Raw genomic sequence first — 18,122 nt, forward strand, 5'->3', positions numbered from 1 at the left:
GCATTTAAAAAAGACATAAAAATTGGCGAATTTTTGTGTAGCCATTTTAATATTGAAGATGGAAGAAAACAAGCAACATTTTCGGCATATTATGCTTTATTATTTCAAGAGAGGTAAAAAGATTTGTGCAGTGTATGGAGAAGGTGCTGTGACTGACCAAATGTGTCAAGAGTGGTTTGCAAAGTTTCGTGCTGGAGATTTCTCACTGGATGATGCTCCACAGTTCAGTAGACCAGTTGAAGTTGATAGCGATCAAATCAGAACAATAATTGAGAGCAATCAGTGTTATGCCACGTGGGAGACAGCCGACATACTTAAAGTATCCAAATCAAACGTTGAAAATCACTTGCACCAGCTTGGTTATGTGAATCGCTTTGATGTTTGGATTCCACATAAGCGAGAACAACCTTCTTGACGCTATTTCTGCATGCGATTCTCTACTGAAATGTAATGAAAACATTCCGTTTTTAAAACAAATTGTTGGGGACTTCCCTGGTGGCACAGTGGTTAAGAACCCACCTGCCAATGTAGGGGACACGGGTTCGAGCCCTGGTCTGGGAAGGTCCCACATGCCGCGGAGCAACTAAGCCAGTGCGCCACAACTACCGAGCCTGTGCTCTAGAGCCCGTGAGCCGCAACTACTGCAGCCCGCGCGCCTAGAGCCTGTGCTCCGCAGCAAGAGAAGCCACCGCAATGAGAAGCCTGCGCACTGCAATGAAGAGTAGCCCCCGCTCGCTGCAACTAGAGAAAGCCTGCACCCAGCAGCAACGAAGACCCAACGCAGCCAAAAATTAATTAAAAACAAATTGTGACAGGCGATGAAAAGTGGATACTGTACAACAATGTGGAATGGAAGAGATCGTGGGGCACGCAAAATGAACCACCACCAACCACCAAAGGCCGGTCTTCATCCAAAGAGGGTGATGTTGTGTATATGGTGGGATCAGAGGGGAGTCCTCTATTATGAACTCCTAACAGAAAACCAAACGATTAATTCCAACAAGTACTGCTCCCAGTTAGACCAACTGAAAGCTGCACTCAGTGAAAAGCGTCCAGAATTAGTCAACAGAAAACACATAATCTTCCATCAGGATAACGCAAGACCACATGTTTCTTTGATGACCAGGCAAAAACTGTTACAGCTTGGCTGGGAAGTTCTGATTCATCCGCTGTATTCACCAGACATTGCACCTTCGCATTTCCATTTATTTTGGTCTTTACAAAATTCTCTTAATGGAAAAAAATTCAATTCCCTGGAAGACTATAAAAGGCACCTGGAACAGTTCTTTGCGCAAAAAGATAAAAAGTTTTGGGAAGATGGAATTATGAAGTTGCCTGGAAAATGGCAGAAAGTAGTGGAACAAAAGCGTGAATACATTGTTCAATAAAGTTCTTGGGGAAAATGAAAAATGTGTCTTTTATTTTTACTTAAAATACCGAAGGCACTCTTTGGCCCACCTGATAAACCAAGAACTGTAAAGGTCTTTGAATTACTCAAAAGGGAATTGTTAAATTTAGAGTGATGGCAGTTATGTTGCTTTTATAACTGTTAGAAATATCCTTGCATTAGTCCTTCCTGGAACTGAGAATTAGTTATATCTCTTCCTGTTGAATATCCAGTCTTTGCTAAAACGGCAGTAAAAACTACATTCAGAGCTGATTCAAATGGGAAATGGAATCTGCCTTAGAGAACTGTCATAGAATGTGTTTTGTTTGTTTAGAGTGTGTTTTTTATAATTATTTTTGGTCAATAGGCAATGAAGTTAAGGAGCCTGTCCTTGGTGATTTTATACTGCTCCCAAAATGGCTTGTTGAAATAGCAGGTGATAAAGGAGAATGCATGGGGGCATCTGTAAGAACACCTCTGAATGAGGCACATCTGAGTGAAGGGTGTCAGGCTGATCACTTTCATGGATGGAATCACTTGTGGCAGATGCTCTATTCTGAACTGCACTATTTGCTTTATTTTGAGTGTCTGTGTCGCTTCAGGGCTGCATTTCTTACATGCCTTCTACTTTTTCTAGTTGTTTATGTTTAGATATATTTTTTAAGACAAACAAGCAAACAAAAAGTACTTCTTTTGTGGTCTTAACACAAAATCTGTTCTTATTGAACTTTTTGGAATTTATTAACTTCTATTAGGTTATCTTAGTTATGAAAGAATCCTCAAATTCATAGCATCCGGTTCCACAGATTTCTTAATTCTATCACAAGTAGGCTACAGAAACCCTCATGATTCCTTAATATTTCTTTATTTTTAGCTCTTTTTGTTAAAAGTTATAGAAAAAATGTATATAAAATAAAAATAGTATATTGAAACTCCAAGTAAGTTATTCAGCTAAACTGTTAGCAAATCATGGTCATTCTTGTTTCATATATTTCTCTACCCACTTCCTCTACCTCCAGGATATATTATATATTATCCAAAAATGTTTCAGAATGTTGTATCTAAAAGACTTCCTTTAAAAAAACCATAACTGGAATATCATTATCCCATCTAAAACTTTTTAACAATGCCTTAATATCATTAAATATCTAGGCAGTTTGTCAGTTTCCCTGATTATCTCAAAATCCTTTTTTAAAACAACTTATTTGTTTGAATTAATATTGAAATATACATTTTAATTTCTATGTTTCTTACATCTCTTTTAAAAACAGCTTTATTGAGATACAATCCAAATCCAATAAACAGCACATATTTAGAAGGTACAGTTTTACAAGTTTGAAATCCATAAACAATCAAAATAATGAGCACATCTATCAACCCAAAAAGTTTCCTCGTGTCCCTTTGTAATCCCTCCATCCCACCCCTTTCCCCCAGGCAACCAGTGATCTACTTTTTTGTCATTAAAGATTAGTTTGCAATTGCTATAATTTTATATAAATGGAAGCATACAGCATGTATTCTTTGTGTATTCTTTTTTTGTCTATATTCTTTCACTGAGCACGAATATTTTAAGATTCATCCAGGTTGTTGAATGTATCAGTAGTTCCTTCCTATTTATTGTTGAGCAATATTCCATTGTACAGATAGACCACTATTTATCCATCTGCCTGATGATCATCATTTGGGTTGTTTCCAGTTTTTGCTATTATAAAGCTACTATGAACATTTCTGTGTGTGCCTTTCTGTAGATATACATTTTCATTTCTCCTGAGTGAAATGGCAGGTATTTATGTAACTTTTTTAGAAACTGCCAAACTCATTTTCAAAGTGGTTGTTCCAGTTTTTATAATTTTTAGGCATTAGAATAGGTGTATATCTCATTGCGGTTTTAATTTGCATTTTCCTAATGACTAATGATGTTAAGCCTCTTTTCACGGGTTATTTGCCATCTGTATGTCTTCTTTAATAGTCTGTTGAAATCATTTGCTCATTTTATAATTGGTTTGTTTTCTTATTACTGAGTTCTGAGAGTTCTTCATATATTCTGGATTCAAGTCCTCTATCAGATACATGATTTGCAAATATTTTCTCCAGATCTGTGGCCTGATTTTTTATTCTCTTGACAGTGTCATTTTTTTTTTTTAAATGATGACCACCCATTTTCTTTTTTTTTTTTTAATATTTATTTATTTATTTTGGCTGTGCCAGGTCTTAGTTGCGGCACATGGGATCTTCATTGCAGCATGTGGGATCTTTAGTTGCAGCCTGCGGGCTTCTTAGTTGCAGCTTGCATGCTGGATCTAGTTCCCCGACCAGGGGTCAAACCCGTGCCCCCTCCATTGGGAGCGTGGAGTCTTACCCCCTGGACCACCCAGGAAGTCCCCTCTTGACAGTGTCTTTTGAAGAGCAGAAGTTTTTAATTTTGAGGAAGTTCAATTTATCAGTTCTTTCATTGATCATGATTTTGGTATGAAATCTTTTCCTAACCTAATACCACAAATGTTTTCTCCTATAAGTTTTATAATTTGGGGTTTTATATTTAGGTCTGTGATCCATTTTTAAAAATTAACATTTGGTCCATTTTGAGTTGACTTTTATATACAATGTGAGGTATGGATAGACGTTCCCTCCTTTTTTTTGCATATGCGTATCTAGTTATTCCAGCATACTGAAAAGCATTATTTGAAAATCAATCACCCATGTATGTGTGGGCCTATTTCTCTACAGTCTGTTCCATTGGTCTGCCAATATCAAACTATCTGGATTACCCTTAAGTCGCTTTTAGTCTATGTGTCTTCTCTTTTTTTTTCCCTTGCAATTTATTTGTTGAAAAAGCTGGGTCATTTGTCCAAATAGTTTCTCAGAGTCAGAATTGTATTGATTGCATCCCTGTAAGCAGTGGTGTGCTGGTAAATATTTAACATCTGGTTCTCTGGGATGAAAAAGCCTGGATCTGTTGCACTTGCTAGTTTCTGTGGTGTAAATATTGCTACCATGGCTGATTTAAAACTACCAAAGCAACATCATTGAACACAGAGTGGGGAAAAGATGTGCAGTAGTACATCGTTGTGTAGTATTTCCACTCTACACATAAAATAGAGATAAGTAACTTCAAGGGCATAGGAAAAGGCAAAATGTAGTGAAATAATTAGGGAACAATGAGTTGTGAGGATTTATTACCTTTGTTTTAACATTGTTAATTATGCGTTTCTATAATTTAATTTTTAACAACTGTATTTCACAGCCAACTCGCAAAATTCCTGAAAATTTAACAATTGGCTGTTATGACTTGGTGCAAGCCAGTCCCAGCATGGCATTGTAGAGTAGTCCAACATGTTTCTCTGTTCTTCATATTTTTTAAAAAATTTCCTGAATATTAATAATGAGAGGCAGAGGTTTGATTAAATTCAGGTTCAACTTTTTGGCAAGATTGTTTCGTAGGTTATGGAAGGCTGCTGATTATCATTGCCTTTATCCATTAATTCATTAGGGCTGCAAATTAGTGATAGTCTAATTCTATCATTCTTTCTTCAGTTAAGTAGCTGGGATGGTCTGTAAAGAAAAGCTTACCTAGAACTAGTTGATTACACTGAGTGTAAGTTTGTTTAGGAAATGAAGGATGCATAAAAGGCATGTTTTACTTTTAATTTACTCATTTTCAGAATAATGAGCTGGTTCCCTCATATCCTTCAAAGGTGCCAGTGACTTTTTTTAAGTGTCATTGTGAACTTAGAGATTTAAACATATCTGATGTGTTTCAATCCACTGAGTTTTTATGCTTATTGGTGCTTAAACTGATCCATTTTTTGACTGAAGGGAGCCTCTTCAAGTTGATTCTTGATCCTTTTGACACACATTCAGTGGTCTTTGATAGCTTCCTTGCTTTCTGGTAAGACATGTTTCAGACTCATCATCTATACTTCACCCCTCATACTGAGTCATTTTTCCAGGGAGCCAGAGTCCTTTAATAGAATATGGTATTTAGAACCATATGATATCACTTATATGTGGAATCTAAAATATGACATAAATAAACTTATCTACGAAACAGAAACAGACTCACAGACATAGAGAACAGACTTGTGGTTGCCAAGGGGGAGTGGGTGTTGGGGAAGGATGGATTGGGAGTTTGGGATTAGCAGATACAAACTATTTTACATAGAACGGATAAACAACAAGGTCCTACTGTTGTATAGCACAGGGAACTCTACTCAATATCCTGTAATAAACCATAATGGAAAAGAATATGAAAAAGAATGTATATCTATGTATAACTGAATCACTTTGCTGTACAGTATAAATCAACTGTACTTCAATAAAATAAATTAAAAAAATATATAATATGGTATTTAGAGACCATAGTCTAGGCACTAGGGTTACTTACTGCTACTAGGTTCTTAACTGTTTCTAGGACATTTAAGTGGACAGAGCTGAGGAATACACACACACACACACACACACACACGTTTTTAAGCTAAAATATATTATGAGTTCGTTCAATATTTCCATTTGAAATTTAGGAGTACAAAATTTTTAGCTAAACTTTCTTAAGTTTGTTTCTCTTTTTCTTCCATGCTGAAAATCCCAGTTGTCAATAACATCATACTATTACTCATTTGCTGCACACACGACAGTAACAAATAACATTACCAACACTACCTCCAGTAATATGATTATTAAAAAGTTATATACAGAGAGATGAATAATTATAAATTTGGATTTAAAGGCACTTTAAATAGCTTTTTTCTGATGCTTTCATCACCAACTTGATAAACAATTAGGCTAATTTGATTAATTTTGCTTCCAAATTTTAGAGATTGAATTTTAATTTAAATCTGTTTTATAATTATGTAAAATATTTAAATGTTTCCAAAGTATAATCTGTTAAAACATGATATTTTCCAAATAGCTGCTATCCCTGTTCTTTCCCTGGTTTATATTATGATTTTTTTTTTAAAAACCTATGTGTATATATATTTGTATGTCTCCTTATTTCTTAGGTGAATGGTAACATACATACCACCTTGCTTTTTCATCAGTATATCCAGGAGGTGCTCCATAGCAATTCATGTATTTCTCATTCCTTTTTAGCTGCTTAATATTCATGTTTGATATCCATAATTTTTCCACCAAATTCCTCTCCAGATGATTTTGGGTTGTTTCCAGTATTTGGCATTACAAAATTTACTGTCTTTTTATATTTTTGACAATGTATGTTTGGGATATGTTTTAATGTTAGTATTTTTCCAACATTTTATTATGAAAAATTTCAAACACAGCAAAGTTTAAAGAATTTTACAATGAACACCTATACCCACCACCTAAACTGATATAAAATTTATTTATTGTGAAATGTACAAAAATAAGTGTACATTCATTGTTTTGACAAATGCACATTTTTTAGTTGCATCATTTATTTTTTTGAGTTATGAGTCCTTTATGTATTCTAGATCTAAGTCTCTTGTTAGATATATATATGATTTGCAAATATTTTCTCCCATTCTATGAGTTGTCTTTTCACTTTCTTTTTTTTTTTTTTTAATAAATTTATTTATTTATTTATTTATTTATGGCTGCGTTGGGTCTTTGTTGCTGTGTGCAGGCTTTAGTTTCAGTTAATGGTGCATGGGCTTCTCGCTGCGGTGGCTTGTCGCGGAGCCTGGGCTCTAGGCGCGCGGGCCTCAGTATCTGTGGCACGCAGCCTCAGTAGTTGTGGCTCACGGGCTCTAGAACACAGGCTCGGTAGTTGTGGCGCACGGGCTTAGTTGCTCCGCGGCATGTGGGATCCTCCCGGACCAGGGCTCGAACCCGTGTCCCCTGTATTGGCAGGTGGATTCTTAACCACTGCGCCACCAGGGAAGCCCCGCTTTTCACTTTCTTGATGGTGTCCTTTTGCAGCACAAAAATTTTCAATTTTGGTGATGTCCAGTTTATTTACTTTTTCTTTTGTTGCTTGTGCTTTTGATGTCATATGTAAGAAACCATTGCCTAATCCAAGGTTTATGCCTCTGTTTTCTTCTAAGAGTTTTATACTTTTAGCTCTTACATTTATGGTGTGAGAAGTCCAACTTAATTCAAAGGAGAAAGAACAGTCTTTTCAACAAACGGGGCTGGGAAAACTAAATATCCAAGTGCAAAAGAATGGTCTTTGGCACACTGATCAAAAAAAATTAATTGCTCATAAATGTGAGGGCTTATTTCTGGACTCTGAATTCTATTCCATTGTTCTATATGTCTGTCTTCTGTTTTAAGAATTCATGAATTTAAGGAGGATATTTACAAAAGTATGTATTTGTGACCCATTGTTTATAACCTCTGTTCATGGTTTCCTTATATATGTGTTTTGTCTCAGTTACTTCTCCCATTTGTTTCTATAATTACCTATCTCATTTTGTGTGTAATGTCATAGGGGAAGGGAGTGCCTGGTGATGAAGTGTAATATTGTCATTGAGATGGTGATGCTCCCATTTTTCAAAGACTGCTTTGAACACAGACAGGAAGTACCTTCAGTTGGCAATGGTGGCATAAAATGATGAAAATAAAATAAGGAAGCTTATGGTTCAAAGATTTTCTTACCTTATTTAAATTTAAGATACAGAACCATGAAAGTACGTTAAGCTAATGGTTATGACTTTCTGTTTGAGAAAGTAGACATTTCAGACCTATCAAGAAATTATTCTTTATGATTATACTTCCTTATAGAGTTCCTGAGTTGGAGGTAGAAGAAGAAACTCAAGTTCAAGAGATGACCCTAGATGAGTGGAAAAATCTTCAAGAACAGACCAGACCAAAGCCTGAATTTAACATCCGGAAACCTGAGTCCACTGTCCCTTCCAAAGCAGTGGTGATACACAAGTCTAAATATAGAGATGATGTAAGCATGATGTTTTGTATCTAGAGGTAATCTTCACTGTTACCTTATTGGAAATGAAATGGGCTTTTCCACTTCTATTTTAAAAATGGAACATTAGTAGTTGACATTCTAGTTTCAACCTAAGAGTAATCAGAGATTACGTGTGCCTAATTTTACTGTATTTTTATTGTTTATTAAGAAAAAAAATTGAAAAAGAATTGACCCATTAATACTTAATCCAAAGCAGTTATAGTGACAGTGCACTTTCTGCTCCCTCCAGAACTGTGCAAAGACTGTGCACATGCTGTATGTTTTAGCTGCATTTCAATTTTGCGTCAGAAGAGAGGTACAGAATGTTTCCTGAATCCATTTCAGAGGATAACTACTCTGCATTTTCGTGATTAGATTACCTTCAGTTCTAATTCTTTTTTTTTTTTTTAAGTATAGTTGATTTACAATATTTTGTTAGTTTCAGGTGTATAGCAAAGTGATTCAGTGTTTTTTTTTTTTCACAGTTCTAATTCTTAATAAGAGCGTTTAGTTGGAACTAGTTGATCATTTTTAACTGGTCAGGGTTGGGTGAAGCCTTTTTTGTGTTATTGTAGCAGCTTTGCTCCCTCTGCAGAAACTCACCAGAGGAGCCCTGAAGCACCTGGCAGCACAGTCAGGCACTGCTGCTGTGGCCAGCTATCCTGCTGGAAATGCTTGTGCGTTCCTCTGTCTTTTGTGGTCCTGATTTTACAAGGTTTATGTTCAGCTCTTCATTGGCGGCTTCAGCTTTGAAAATATCTTCCAGCAGATATTGATAAGGCTGGTCAGAGAGTTATTTAATCACATTCTGTTTAAAGCTGCTGGACTTAAGGAAGGGTACACTGAAGCATTCTAATTTTAAAATTTAGAGTTTGTATCATTCAGTCACAGCTATTTATTTTGATACCAGTCTCTGTGTCGATGACGGTAGTGAGCACCCTTCCTGTCTGCTGGATATTCGTTGATTTTCCATTTGAAACTCAGAGGTTTTGTACTATGTAGATTTGTCTGTGTTCCCATTTACACTTTGGTTAGTTATATTCTTTGAATGAATATTTTCCCTAGGGGGTCATTTATGATACAGGATCCCCTCCTAACTCCTGTTTCAGTCAGTCCCAGCTCTTGGAGTCTAGTAAGTTTTTAGCTGTTCCACTAGAAATGGCTTTTTGTACACATACGAGTGAGGCCTTTTTACAAGTCCATCAGCTAGTTGGGTTGTGTTTTTTTTCCTATCCATTTTCTTCTTTTTTGTTCTGGGGCACTGTAAATAAAGCTTTGCCTAAAACAGTTGTGCTGTCAGGATTTGAAATGTGCAGCTGACATGTTAGGTAAAAATAGAAGCTGCTCTTCCTTAATCCACACCAGATTCATCCTCCCTGGCTCCAGAGAGAGGTCTCCTGGAATCTTTGAAGCAACTGTGTTAGCTGCTGAGTCATCGAGCTTAGTCTCAGTAAAGCACACATCTTTGGTACTTGTTAATCTTATGGCATTGACGATTTTAGCCAGGAATTTTTCTTAAGGCAACAGAAGCCAAATCACTAGTCCCGGAAGTGATTGGCGTCACTTAGTTTGTTCTGAGTACCCTAAGAGACAAAAGCACTAGAATAACACCTCTTGTTTGCATGGAGCGCTGTTCTTTGCAAAGTTCAGACCAAACAGTAGCCTGTGAAGAGAGCTGGGACCTTAAAGCACCTTGGCCTGACTATTCGCTCACTCTGCTTCCATTGCAAGCTTCTTACTGGGAAGGCCGCCGTGTCTCTGCTGAGGCACACTGACAGCCAATTGTTTTCTAAACCAGGCCGTAGTTATCATTTTGCCTCTTATATTTTTTGTGTTTATCTTGTTGCCAGAGTGCCATTGTTCCTGAATTGTTCTTTCCTTCATCTTTTTAGCTTTGAGAGCCCATGTATCTAAGGCCTTTGCTTTATTTTAATCTGAAACTTTGAAGGGGACACAAGTGTTAAACGTGAAACCTGAAATGAACATATGGCCAAAAGGGATTGATGTGCTCAGGGAAATTTGATTCCATTTGCTGGACAAGCTGTAGGGATGTTTAACCTTACAGCACTTCGGAGATTCTCATCTACTATCACTGGCATATTTTCTGTAGGTTTATATTTTACTTAAAAGTGAGAGTTGTTCTTTGTGTCATTCATTGTTAGGAATTGAAGCCAAATCAAATTTGAAGGAGATTTATTTAATACAGTGTTCTTTTAACAAGAGGTAGAACTTATTTGACCTCTCACAATAAAGTGTACTTTCTCAAAGAAGTTGAACTAGAGCAGTTCTTCAAAAGCAGCTTGAGTTCTTTATGCAGCCTTGGTAGCAACCCTCAGATAAATCGTACTGTTGTTCTACCCTTTCCATATATTTTGAGTCAGAGTTGTTTATTGTATATCATCCAGTTTTTAACATACGGTATTTGTACAGCCAGCACCCATGTTGAAAGAAGTTTCTCCAACACGCTCTATTCTAGGAAGGTGATTTTCCTTATTTATCGAAGTAGCATTTGTGAAGAAATAAAACAAAAGGCAGAAACTAAAAGTTTTCAATCTCAGCAAAATACACTTAGATATAAAACATTTAAATGATTACTGTTAGTCCTGTCAAATCTTACATCTTAACCTACTAAACTGATAGAAATTTGGTCTCACTTGAAGTAACGGGAAGGTCAAAAATGTTTGAATTAAGACTGTGAGACTCTACTAGATATAAAATGGACGACTAATAAGAACCCACCCTGTAGCACAGGGAACTCTGTTCGATACTCTGTGATGACCCATATGGGAACAGAGTCGAAAAAATAGTGGATATATGTATATGTATAGCTGACTGACTTTGCTGTTACAGCAGAAACTAACACAGCATTGTAAGTCAACTGTACTCCAGTTCAGAAGAAAGGACTGTGAGTATGAGAACGTGTGGCTGCAAAAATGTGCAGAACCCACCTGGCTGGAAGCAGAGCAGTAGCGTCACCTTTCCCTGGCCAGAGAAGCCCGGCCCAGTGAGTGTCCATGGAGACGGCCGTGTGTACGTCCTGTGTTTGATGCTGTAACTGTGTTTCAGTTGGTAAAGGATGACTACGAGGATGATGCCCACGTTTTCCGGAAAGCGGCCAATGACATCACATCCCAGCTGGAGATTAATTTTGGTAACCTCCCTCGTCCCGGGCGTGGAGCCAGAGGTGGCACCCGGGGAGGCCGGGGAAGGATCAGAAGGGCAGAAAACTGTGGACCCAGAGCAGAAGTGGTGGTAAGTGTTTATATTCTAAACCCTGGATGGTTTTCTGAAGTGAGAGGATGAAGATGCCCTGGGCCTACATAGTCTAATTTTGGAAGATCATCAGGTTCTGCCTCATCTAGATAGAGGAGGTTCTTCCCCCTCTGTCTAGTGTGGGTCTGATGTTGGAGTGTTTGGAGCGGTCATGTCAGCATGATGGACATCAGTTGGATACAGACCATTGTGTAGCCCTGGCCTCCAGGGTCTCCAGGGAAGTCCGATGTCTGCCATGAATGCACGTTCAGAGCTGGAGAAAAATTCACGCGTCTGCATCAGATAAGATCCCCAGGCTTGGGATTGAATTAGATCAACTGATGGTGGCTTGCCATGGTCTGATCATCTGCCCTGTGCCCTGATGCTTTCAGGGTAGACAAAATCCTTCCTACAGCTTCAAGGCCACCTTTTCGCTTCAAACCATTCTTCCCCACTCTTCAGCCAACGCTGCTCTACTTCTAGAACAGACAAGCATGTTCCTTACCCCACGGGGCCTTTGCACCTGCTGGCCCTTCTCCCACCCCTTTGCCTGTTTGCCTAGAATAGATCCTCCAACCTCCCTTCCTCAGAGGAGTCTTCCAGACCAGGTCCGAGTCCTTATTTTCTTTGAAGCACCATCTGCATTTGTAATTGTATTCTCGCTGGTGCAGTTGTTGATCAGTGTCTGCTGTCTCCAGGGGACATGATGGTTTCCCCAGTGCCTAGCACAATGTAAGCTGTAGTAGGTGCTTTGTAAATGTTTTCTGAACAAATACCTGTTTAGTGGGAGCTGGGCACAAGGCCCGGTGGCCAGCACAGGCCGCCGCGCAGTCCTTGTGACGGTGGAGCAGGAGCAGCCCCTTCTCTGTGGCTGGTCTTGGAAATGTTCCTTTTGCTGCCTGATTCCCTTACTCCAGGGAGCAGCCCCTGGGAGGAGAAACTAGTTTGTTATACTGAAACAAGAGCAAAAATACAACAGTGTTTTTTCTGGGTACATTTGAGGCCATGTTGGAAAAAGGAACTATTCTGGGAACAGAAAATATACATCCAATCCTTTCCAGCAGCAGAGCTCTGCCACCGCGGCACTTCGTGTGCAGTGTGGTGATCTGGTGCCTCGAACCTGCTGCCCACCTGGGCTCTTCCAGCTCCTAACAGCCTTCACAGTCGCATTGTTTCGGGATCCTGTTCCTTTTGCTCATTCATTGAGGCTTATCTCTGGGAGAACCTTCTCTTCTAGAAAACATTACTTGACTGTGATGTGTACTTTGCCACCAAATTGCATTGGATTCCCTGACTGTGGGCCCCCATTCCCAGGCCACCTGTTACTGAAGTTACCGGGATGTTTCTCCCCCAACTTTGTGAGCTCCCCGAGGGCAGGACTGTCTTTAATCATCCTTATATCTCCAGGTAGCAAACATTCCATCATATTTATTGGATGGAGGAAGCTCCAGATACAAAAAGGGTCACTCAGTCAGGATCTGTGGGAGGGAGGGCCGGGGGTGGCCAGCCATTCTGCAACAGGGATGGGAGCGGGTCAGAGGAGGGAGAGGCACCCTTCCATGTCCCCTCTTCGGGGTCTGTGCAGTACTTGGCTGCCGCTCAGAGCAGGGCCTCACTTAGGGTGACCCTGCCACTCTTCTCTTCCCACTGGGACCCTCTCTCCCTCAATGTTTGGGCCGCTACCCCTACCCCATTAGCTCCTCCCCTAAGGGAGAGTGGGCACCATGTTTCACATAGCTCTGCACCCAAGTGGGAATGGGTGAAGTGACAGTTGGTTTCAAAACTTTTCTTTTTCAGACACAAGACGTTGCTCCAAACCCAGATGACCCTGAAGATTTTCCTGCTCTGGCTTGAGAGAGCCCTATTTCCCTGGCAACTTAAAACAGCACTGGCATACCTATAAAGAGACTTTTCTCGCTGTGGGGGAAAGAGTCAGACTCTAAGAACAATAGATGTTGCTTTTTCCCATGTAGTTTGAATTCATTGCACTTTTTTGGCCTGGGGGTGGTGTAGGAATAGGGATTTCTCCAGATGCTAGAGAGCAGCAGTTCTGGTCAGGGGTTAGTCTGGCACTTTCCCAAGAAGGTGGAGAATGGTGATTATTTTTTTATTTAAGGAATTCGAAATGTAGTTCAGAAATAATGTTTAAAATATGTACATAGAGATTGTATTGAATCTTCCACAAAAGCATGGAGAGTAAAGCAAGTTGTAAAATGGAATCTACTGAGACTACTTAGTAAGTTGTATAGATACCGGAAGGCTACGTCCTTCGGTATTAAAGGAAATACATATAACTTGGACCATTAATTTAAAGCGGTCACAGCCTAGTTTTCCGAGACCAAGAAATTAAAATACAGTTGTATTTGCCATTTACTTGTAAATGTTATATTCTCCTGGAATTTTTTGGTTTTCATTTAACCAATAATTTTAAGTAGCTATCGTGCAGTCACTGGTTCCCACTCTGTGGCAGAGAATTAGGGAAAGTATTGATTTTTTCATGGTGATCTAAACTACCTCGTGGTTTCTGCGTGTATGTACACACACATACACACACATGCTTAGTATAAATGTGCATATTTAGTGTTTGGGTGGTTTTTAGGATGAGTATTAAGTAAATGATTTTTTAAATAATGTTATTTAACCCACCAATCAAATGAAAAGGGGTGCAGGCAAGAGTATTGCAACTTAACACCACATGCTTTTCTCCCTCAGAGCTAGTGTCAGAATTCAACACCTGTGACAAAGGCCTTCTGTCCCTGTCCTGGGCAAGACTTACAAATAACTAATATTTATTGAACACCTATGTTTAGTTTTTCTCACTTGGCCCTTGCACCAGTTCGAGTTCCTATTTCTTGCCTTTGGAGAATTTTGGGGTTAGGGGCTTCCTCAGAGGTTCAGTAACTCCCTGAGTCCCACCCTAACCAGCAGGGCTGAGACCTGGAGGCCCATGTTCTCTCAGCCCAGCTGCCTGCAGGGTGGTGCCCAGGGTGGCAGCCGGGGCAGAGGCAGCTGTAACAGCCGCTGGAAGCTGGGGTGACACTCTTCCCACTTTACTGAAGAAACTGGGTAACATTTGCTGGTTGTCACACAGTTAATATGCTTATGTGGGAATCTGAACCTTGGTCTCAGGATCTGTGCTTTTTTTTGCCTTGCTATACTAAGATGGCAGTTCTGAACTTGAACCCAAGTGTAAATAAAGGTTGGTATTCCCTCCTTTGTGTATAGAGAGCTGAATCCTTTTGGTGACACCCAGGGCAAGAGAGAAGAATGTGGGAACAGGCCACAGTGGAAAGAGTCATTTCATATTTTGTTGAATAATCAGCGCTGAACCCTTGGCCACGTTAAGCCAGTTAAGGACCTTCCCTGTGGTTGACAGCCTACTTTGGGATTCTTGTTATTAATCTGAGTACTAAGGTAGTCATTTTATTCCCTCTCCCCGGAAAAGACACAGTGAACGTGAGTACCTGACCTGAGAAGTCTTGTGAGAGTGAATGTCATGTTCAGCCATGATAACCCGCTGGTGCAGCGTGAAGATGTGTCACTACTCATCAGGCTTGGGCTGTCACGTTAAGTCATTTTGCCTTGCCCTGGCTTTGAAGATTGGCAAAACAGAGATCCTTCTCAAGAAAATTCCCTTTAGTGTTGTGAATAACAATTGAAAAGCCCATTGTGCTGGATTTCATGTATTTGCAAACACTGCATCCTTCCCAAACACGTTGAGGATTCCCGTACCACGGAGCAGTCTCGGGTCTTGTGGTCAGAAACTAAGTTTGGGGGAATAGGGGACGGTTTCTGAGCCTGCTCGAGGTCTTCATTTGCTCACCAGGACTACCTCTTGCCAATTTGGTGGGGCAGATGAATGTCAGGCTTTTGTCATGTGGTTGTCCACAGTCCGGCCCCAGAGAAGACAGAGCAGAAGCAAAGGGCAGGGGAAATCCATGATGTGCTGTAGGGAAACTCAGGAGGCAGGATTGTGTATTCGGACCTATATACAAGGCAGAGCCTTCCACATGACAGTGCCTTGCGAGACTCCTTTGAGGTGCTTGGGTGTAGACGTGTTGTTGTGAGGCAGGACACGCTTCTGGCTGGTAACCTTAATACTAAGCAAATTAACCCCATTAAAGAAAACTTGTGAGCCTAACAGACTCTCTTGGAAAGTGGGAGGTCAAGCATGTATTTTTTTTTTTAATTAATTTATTTATTTACTTATGGCTGTGTTGGGTCTTCGTTTCTGTGCGAGGGCTTTTCTTTCTAGTTGCGGCAAGCGGGGGCCACTCTTCATCGCGGTGCGCGGACCTCCCACTATCGCGGCCTCTCTTGTTGCGGAGCACAGGCTCCAGACGCGCAGGCTCAGTAATTGTGGCTCACGGGCCCAGTTGCTCCGTGGCATGTGGGATCTCCCCAGACCAGGGCTCGAACCCGTGTCTCCTGCATTAGCAGGCAGGTTCTCAACCACTGCGCCACCAGGGAAGCCCATCAAGCATGTTTGAATTCCAAGGGCAGGTGTGCCAGCCCCGAGCCTGACTTGGATCCCTTCTGATACGGGCGCTCACTGCCGGGGCTCCTGAAGCTGAGCTGGTCCCAGGACCTGCAGAGGGGGGCAGCCTCACCAATAGGAGGAGGTGTGACCCCTGACAGGTTTTGGTACCCTGCTTCGACTGGATGAAAACCTAAAGGCACACAGCTGACAGGGTCTGGGAAGAGGCGGACTCGCTGCAGAAGCTGCTCCTGGCTGGGAACCTTGCAATGGATGGTTTGAACGTCTGGCCAGGCTACTTTGAAAAGTACATCCTTAGCCTAATGTTACTGATAAGCATTTGACCTTTTCATCCCGTGCAAGGCAGCCTCCTCAGAACCAGAGAGGCCGCAGCAAGCACCCCGTCTTCTAGTGCTGGTCTCCAGTTGAGGTCCTTTCCTTCTCTCTTCCCTCGCTCCTCCATGCCAGCCCAGGGCATAGGTGTTTCACAGGTGAAGGCATTGTTTGTCCTTCGGAACCACACCATGTGTGGTGTTGGCAAGGCCTGTGGAGCAGCAGGACCCGGGTCTCAGAGGCTGGGAAAGGCCAGCCCTCAAAGTAAAAACAACTGCCATCTTCTAAGCTATTCAGGAGACAGCTACGCTGCCCTCCCTCTCAGCAGAGCATGACCCAGCGGGACAAGCAGGGCTTCACTTTGAGAAAAAATCTGCCCACTTTCCTTTCATGGCTGCTGCTGCTGCCATCCTCAGCCTCCACGGGTATCACACTCTGTGAACACCTTCCAGGGTCCCGCCCTCCTCACCGCCACATGCTCCCGACATCGGCCTGAAGTCAGGTACTTGGGTTGCCGGCACCACTGCCGACAACGTGTCCCAAGTGTAAGGCTCTGCCTGGCTCTCTGTATTTATGTAGTAAGGAGAATGAGGAAGGAAAAAAGCAGAAAATAAAGAAACCTTTATCGTAAAACACAACACGGATAAAAGTGCAAAAACCTTTTTGTAACCACCACCTAAGTCAAGGAGCCAACTCCCCCAGAAGCCTGTCCACGCGACCATGCCCATCACAGCCTCCCCTCCTTCTGAAAGTAGCCACTCTCCTGACTTAGAGGAAGCACTGCCCAAGGACGCACCCCTAACAATACGGTTCTGCCCTTTACCTGAATGTCCTTTAAGTCTGAAGGATCCCCCTCCACCCTTTTTGCGGAACCTGGGTAACTGGAGGAAACAAGCATTTCTTGAGTAACTGCTGTGTGCTGTCTTGTAATTGTCTCATCACTTTTCAGTCAGGGAACAGGAAGGGACATCTGTCTTCCTTGCTCCCTAGCTAGTATTTGGGCAGGGATGGGGTGAGAAGATGAAGCAGATAGAAGATTCGGTCCCCAAGCTGTGTTCTTTCTACACACTCCTGAAATTTCCAGTTAATTGGTTAGTCCCTCTGGCAAAGCTGCTAAGAGAGAGGGAAAGGCCAGAGGACACATGTACTTCTGTGGGGGCCCGAAGGACCACATGGGGCTGTGTGCTGCCGTGCTTAGCCACCCCCTGTGGTGAGGTGGTGCTCAGGGCAATGCCACACTGTGACACGTTCTCCTGAAAACATTTGAAGTGCTCTTAGAAAGCTTTATTAGGTCTCCTGCACAAGTGGAGATGCCAAGACTTGAGAGGCCACGAGACTAGGTTCAAGGCTGCCAGCAAGGCGCTGGTGGAGACAGGAGCAGAAGCTTGGCTCTCCCAGGGGCCTCATGGAGCCTGAGGTCCGAAGCACTCCAGGGGCCTCCGCTGGCCCCGGCGGCCTCTGCCCATCTCCTGCTGCTCTGGGAAAGCCTTTTCCTTGGCCATAGGTTTCCCATGACTCCAAGGCAATAGGACTTTCCCCAACCAAACCACAAAGGTTCTCTAACCCATCACAACTTTACCACGGGCAAAATTGGCCCCCTAGTGTGGGGAGGGCACCAGCTGCCTTGTTTCTTTGCAAAATGTGGCCCCATTTCGGAAGACTGACTTGGGAGCACAGTCATTTATGAGAAGTTGAGAAACGCCTGTCATGAGAATGGAGTGGCATCAACTTACACATAAGTCCCTCAGGGCGCTCTGAGAGTTCTCAAATGTACTCAGAAAATAGGAAAA

General features: G+C 41.5%; 1 protein-coding gene across 1 annotated transcript in view; it reads left to right on the plus strand.

The window, feature by feature from the left end:
- The window catches only part of HABP4 (hyaluronan binding protein 4), a 35,514-nt gene extending 20,768 nt beyond the window's left edge, over positions 1-14,746 (plus strand). The window contains exons 6-8 of the mRNA XM_068553351.1: positions 8,090-8,261; positions 11,337-11,522; positions 13,320-14,746. Of these exons, the coding sequence (XP_068409452.1) occupies positions 8,090-8,261; positions 11,337-11,522; positions 13,320-13,376 (415 nt within the window). The 3' untranslated portion in view covers positions 13,377-14,746. The remainder of the gene's footprint in view (positions 1-8,089; positions 8,262-11,336; positions 11,523-13,319) is intronic.
- The last annotated feature ends 3,376 nt before the right edge of the window (positions 14,747-18,122 follow it).

Source organism: Eschrichtius robustus, chromosome 10, assembly GCF_028021215.1.
Source record: "Eschrichtius robustus isolate mEscRob2 chromosome 10, mEscRob2.pri, whole genome shotgun sequence".
Taxonomy (NCBI): Eukaryota; Metazoa; Chordata; class Mammalia; order Artiodactyla; family Eschrichtiidae; genus Eschrichtius; species Eschrichtius robustus.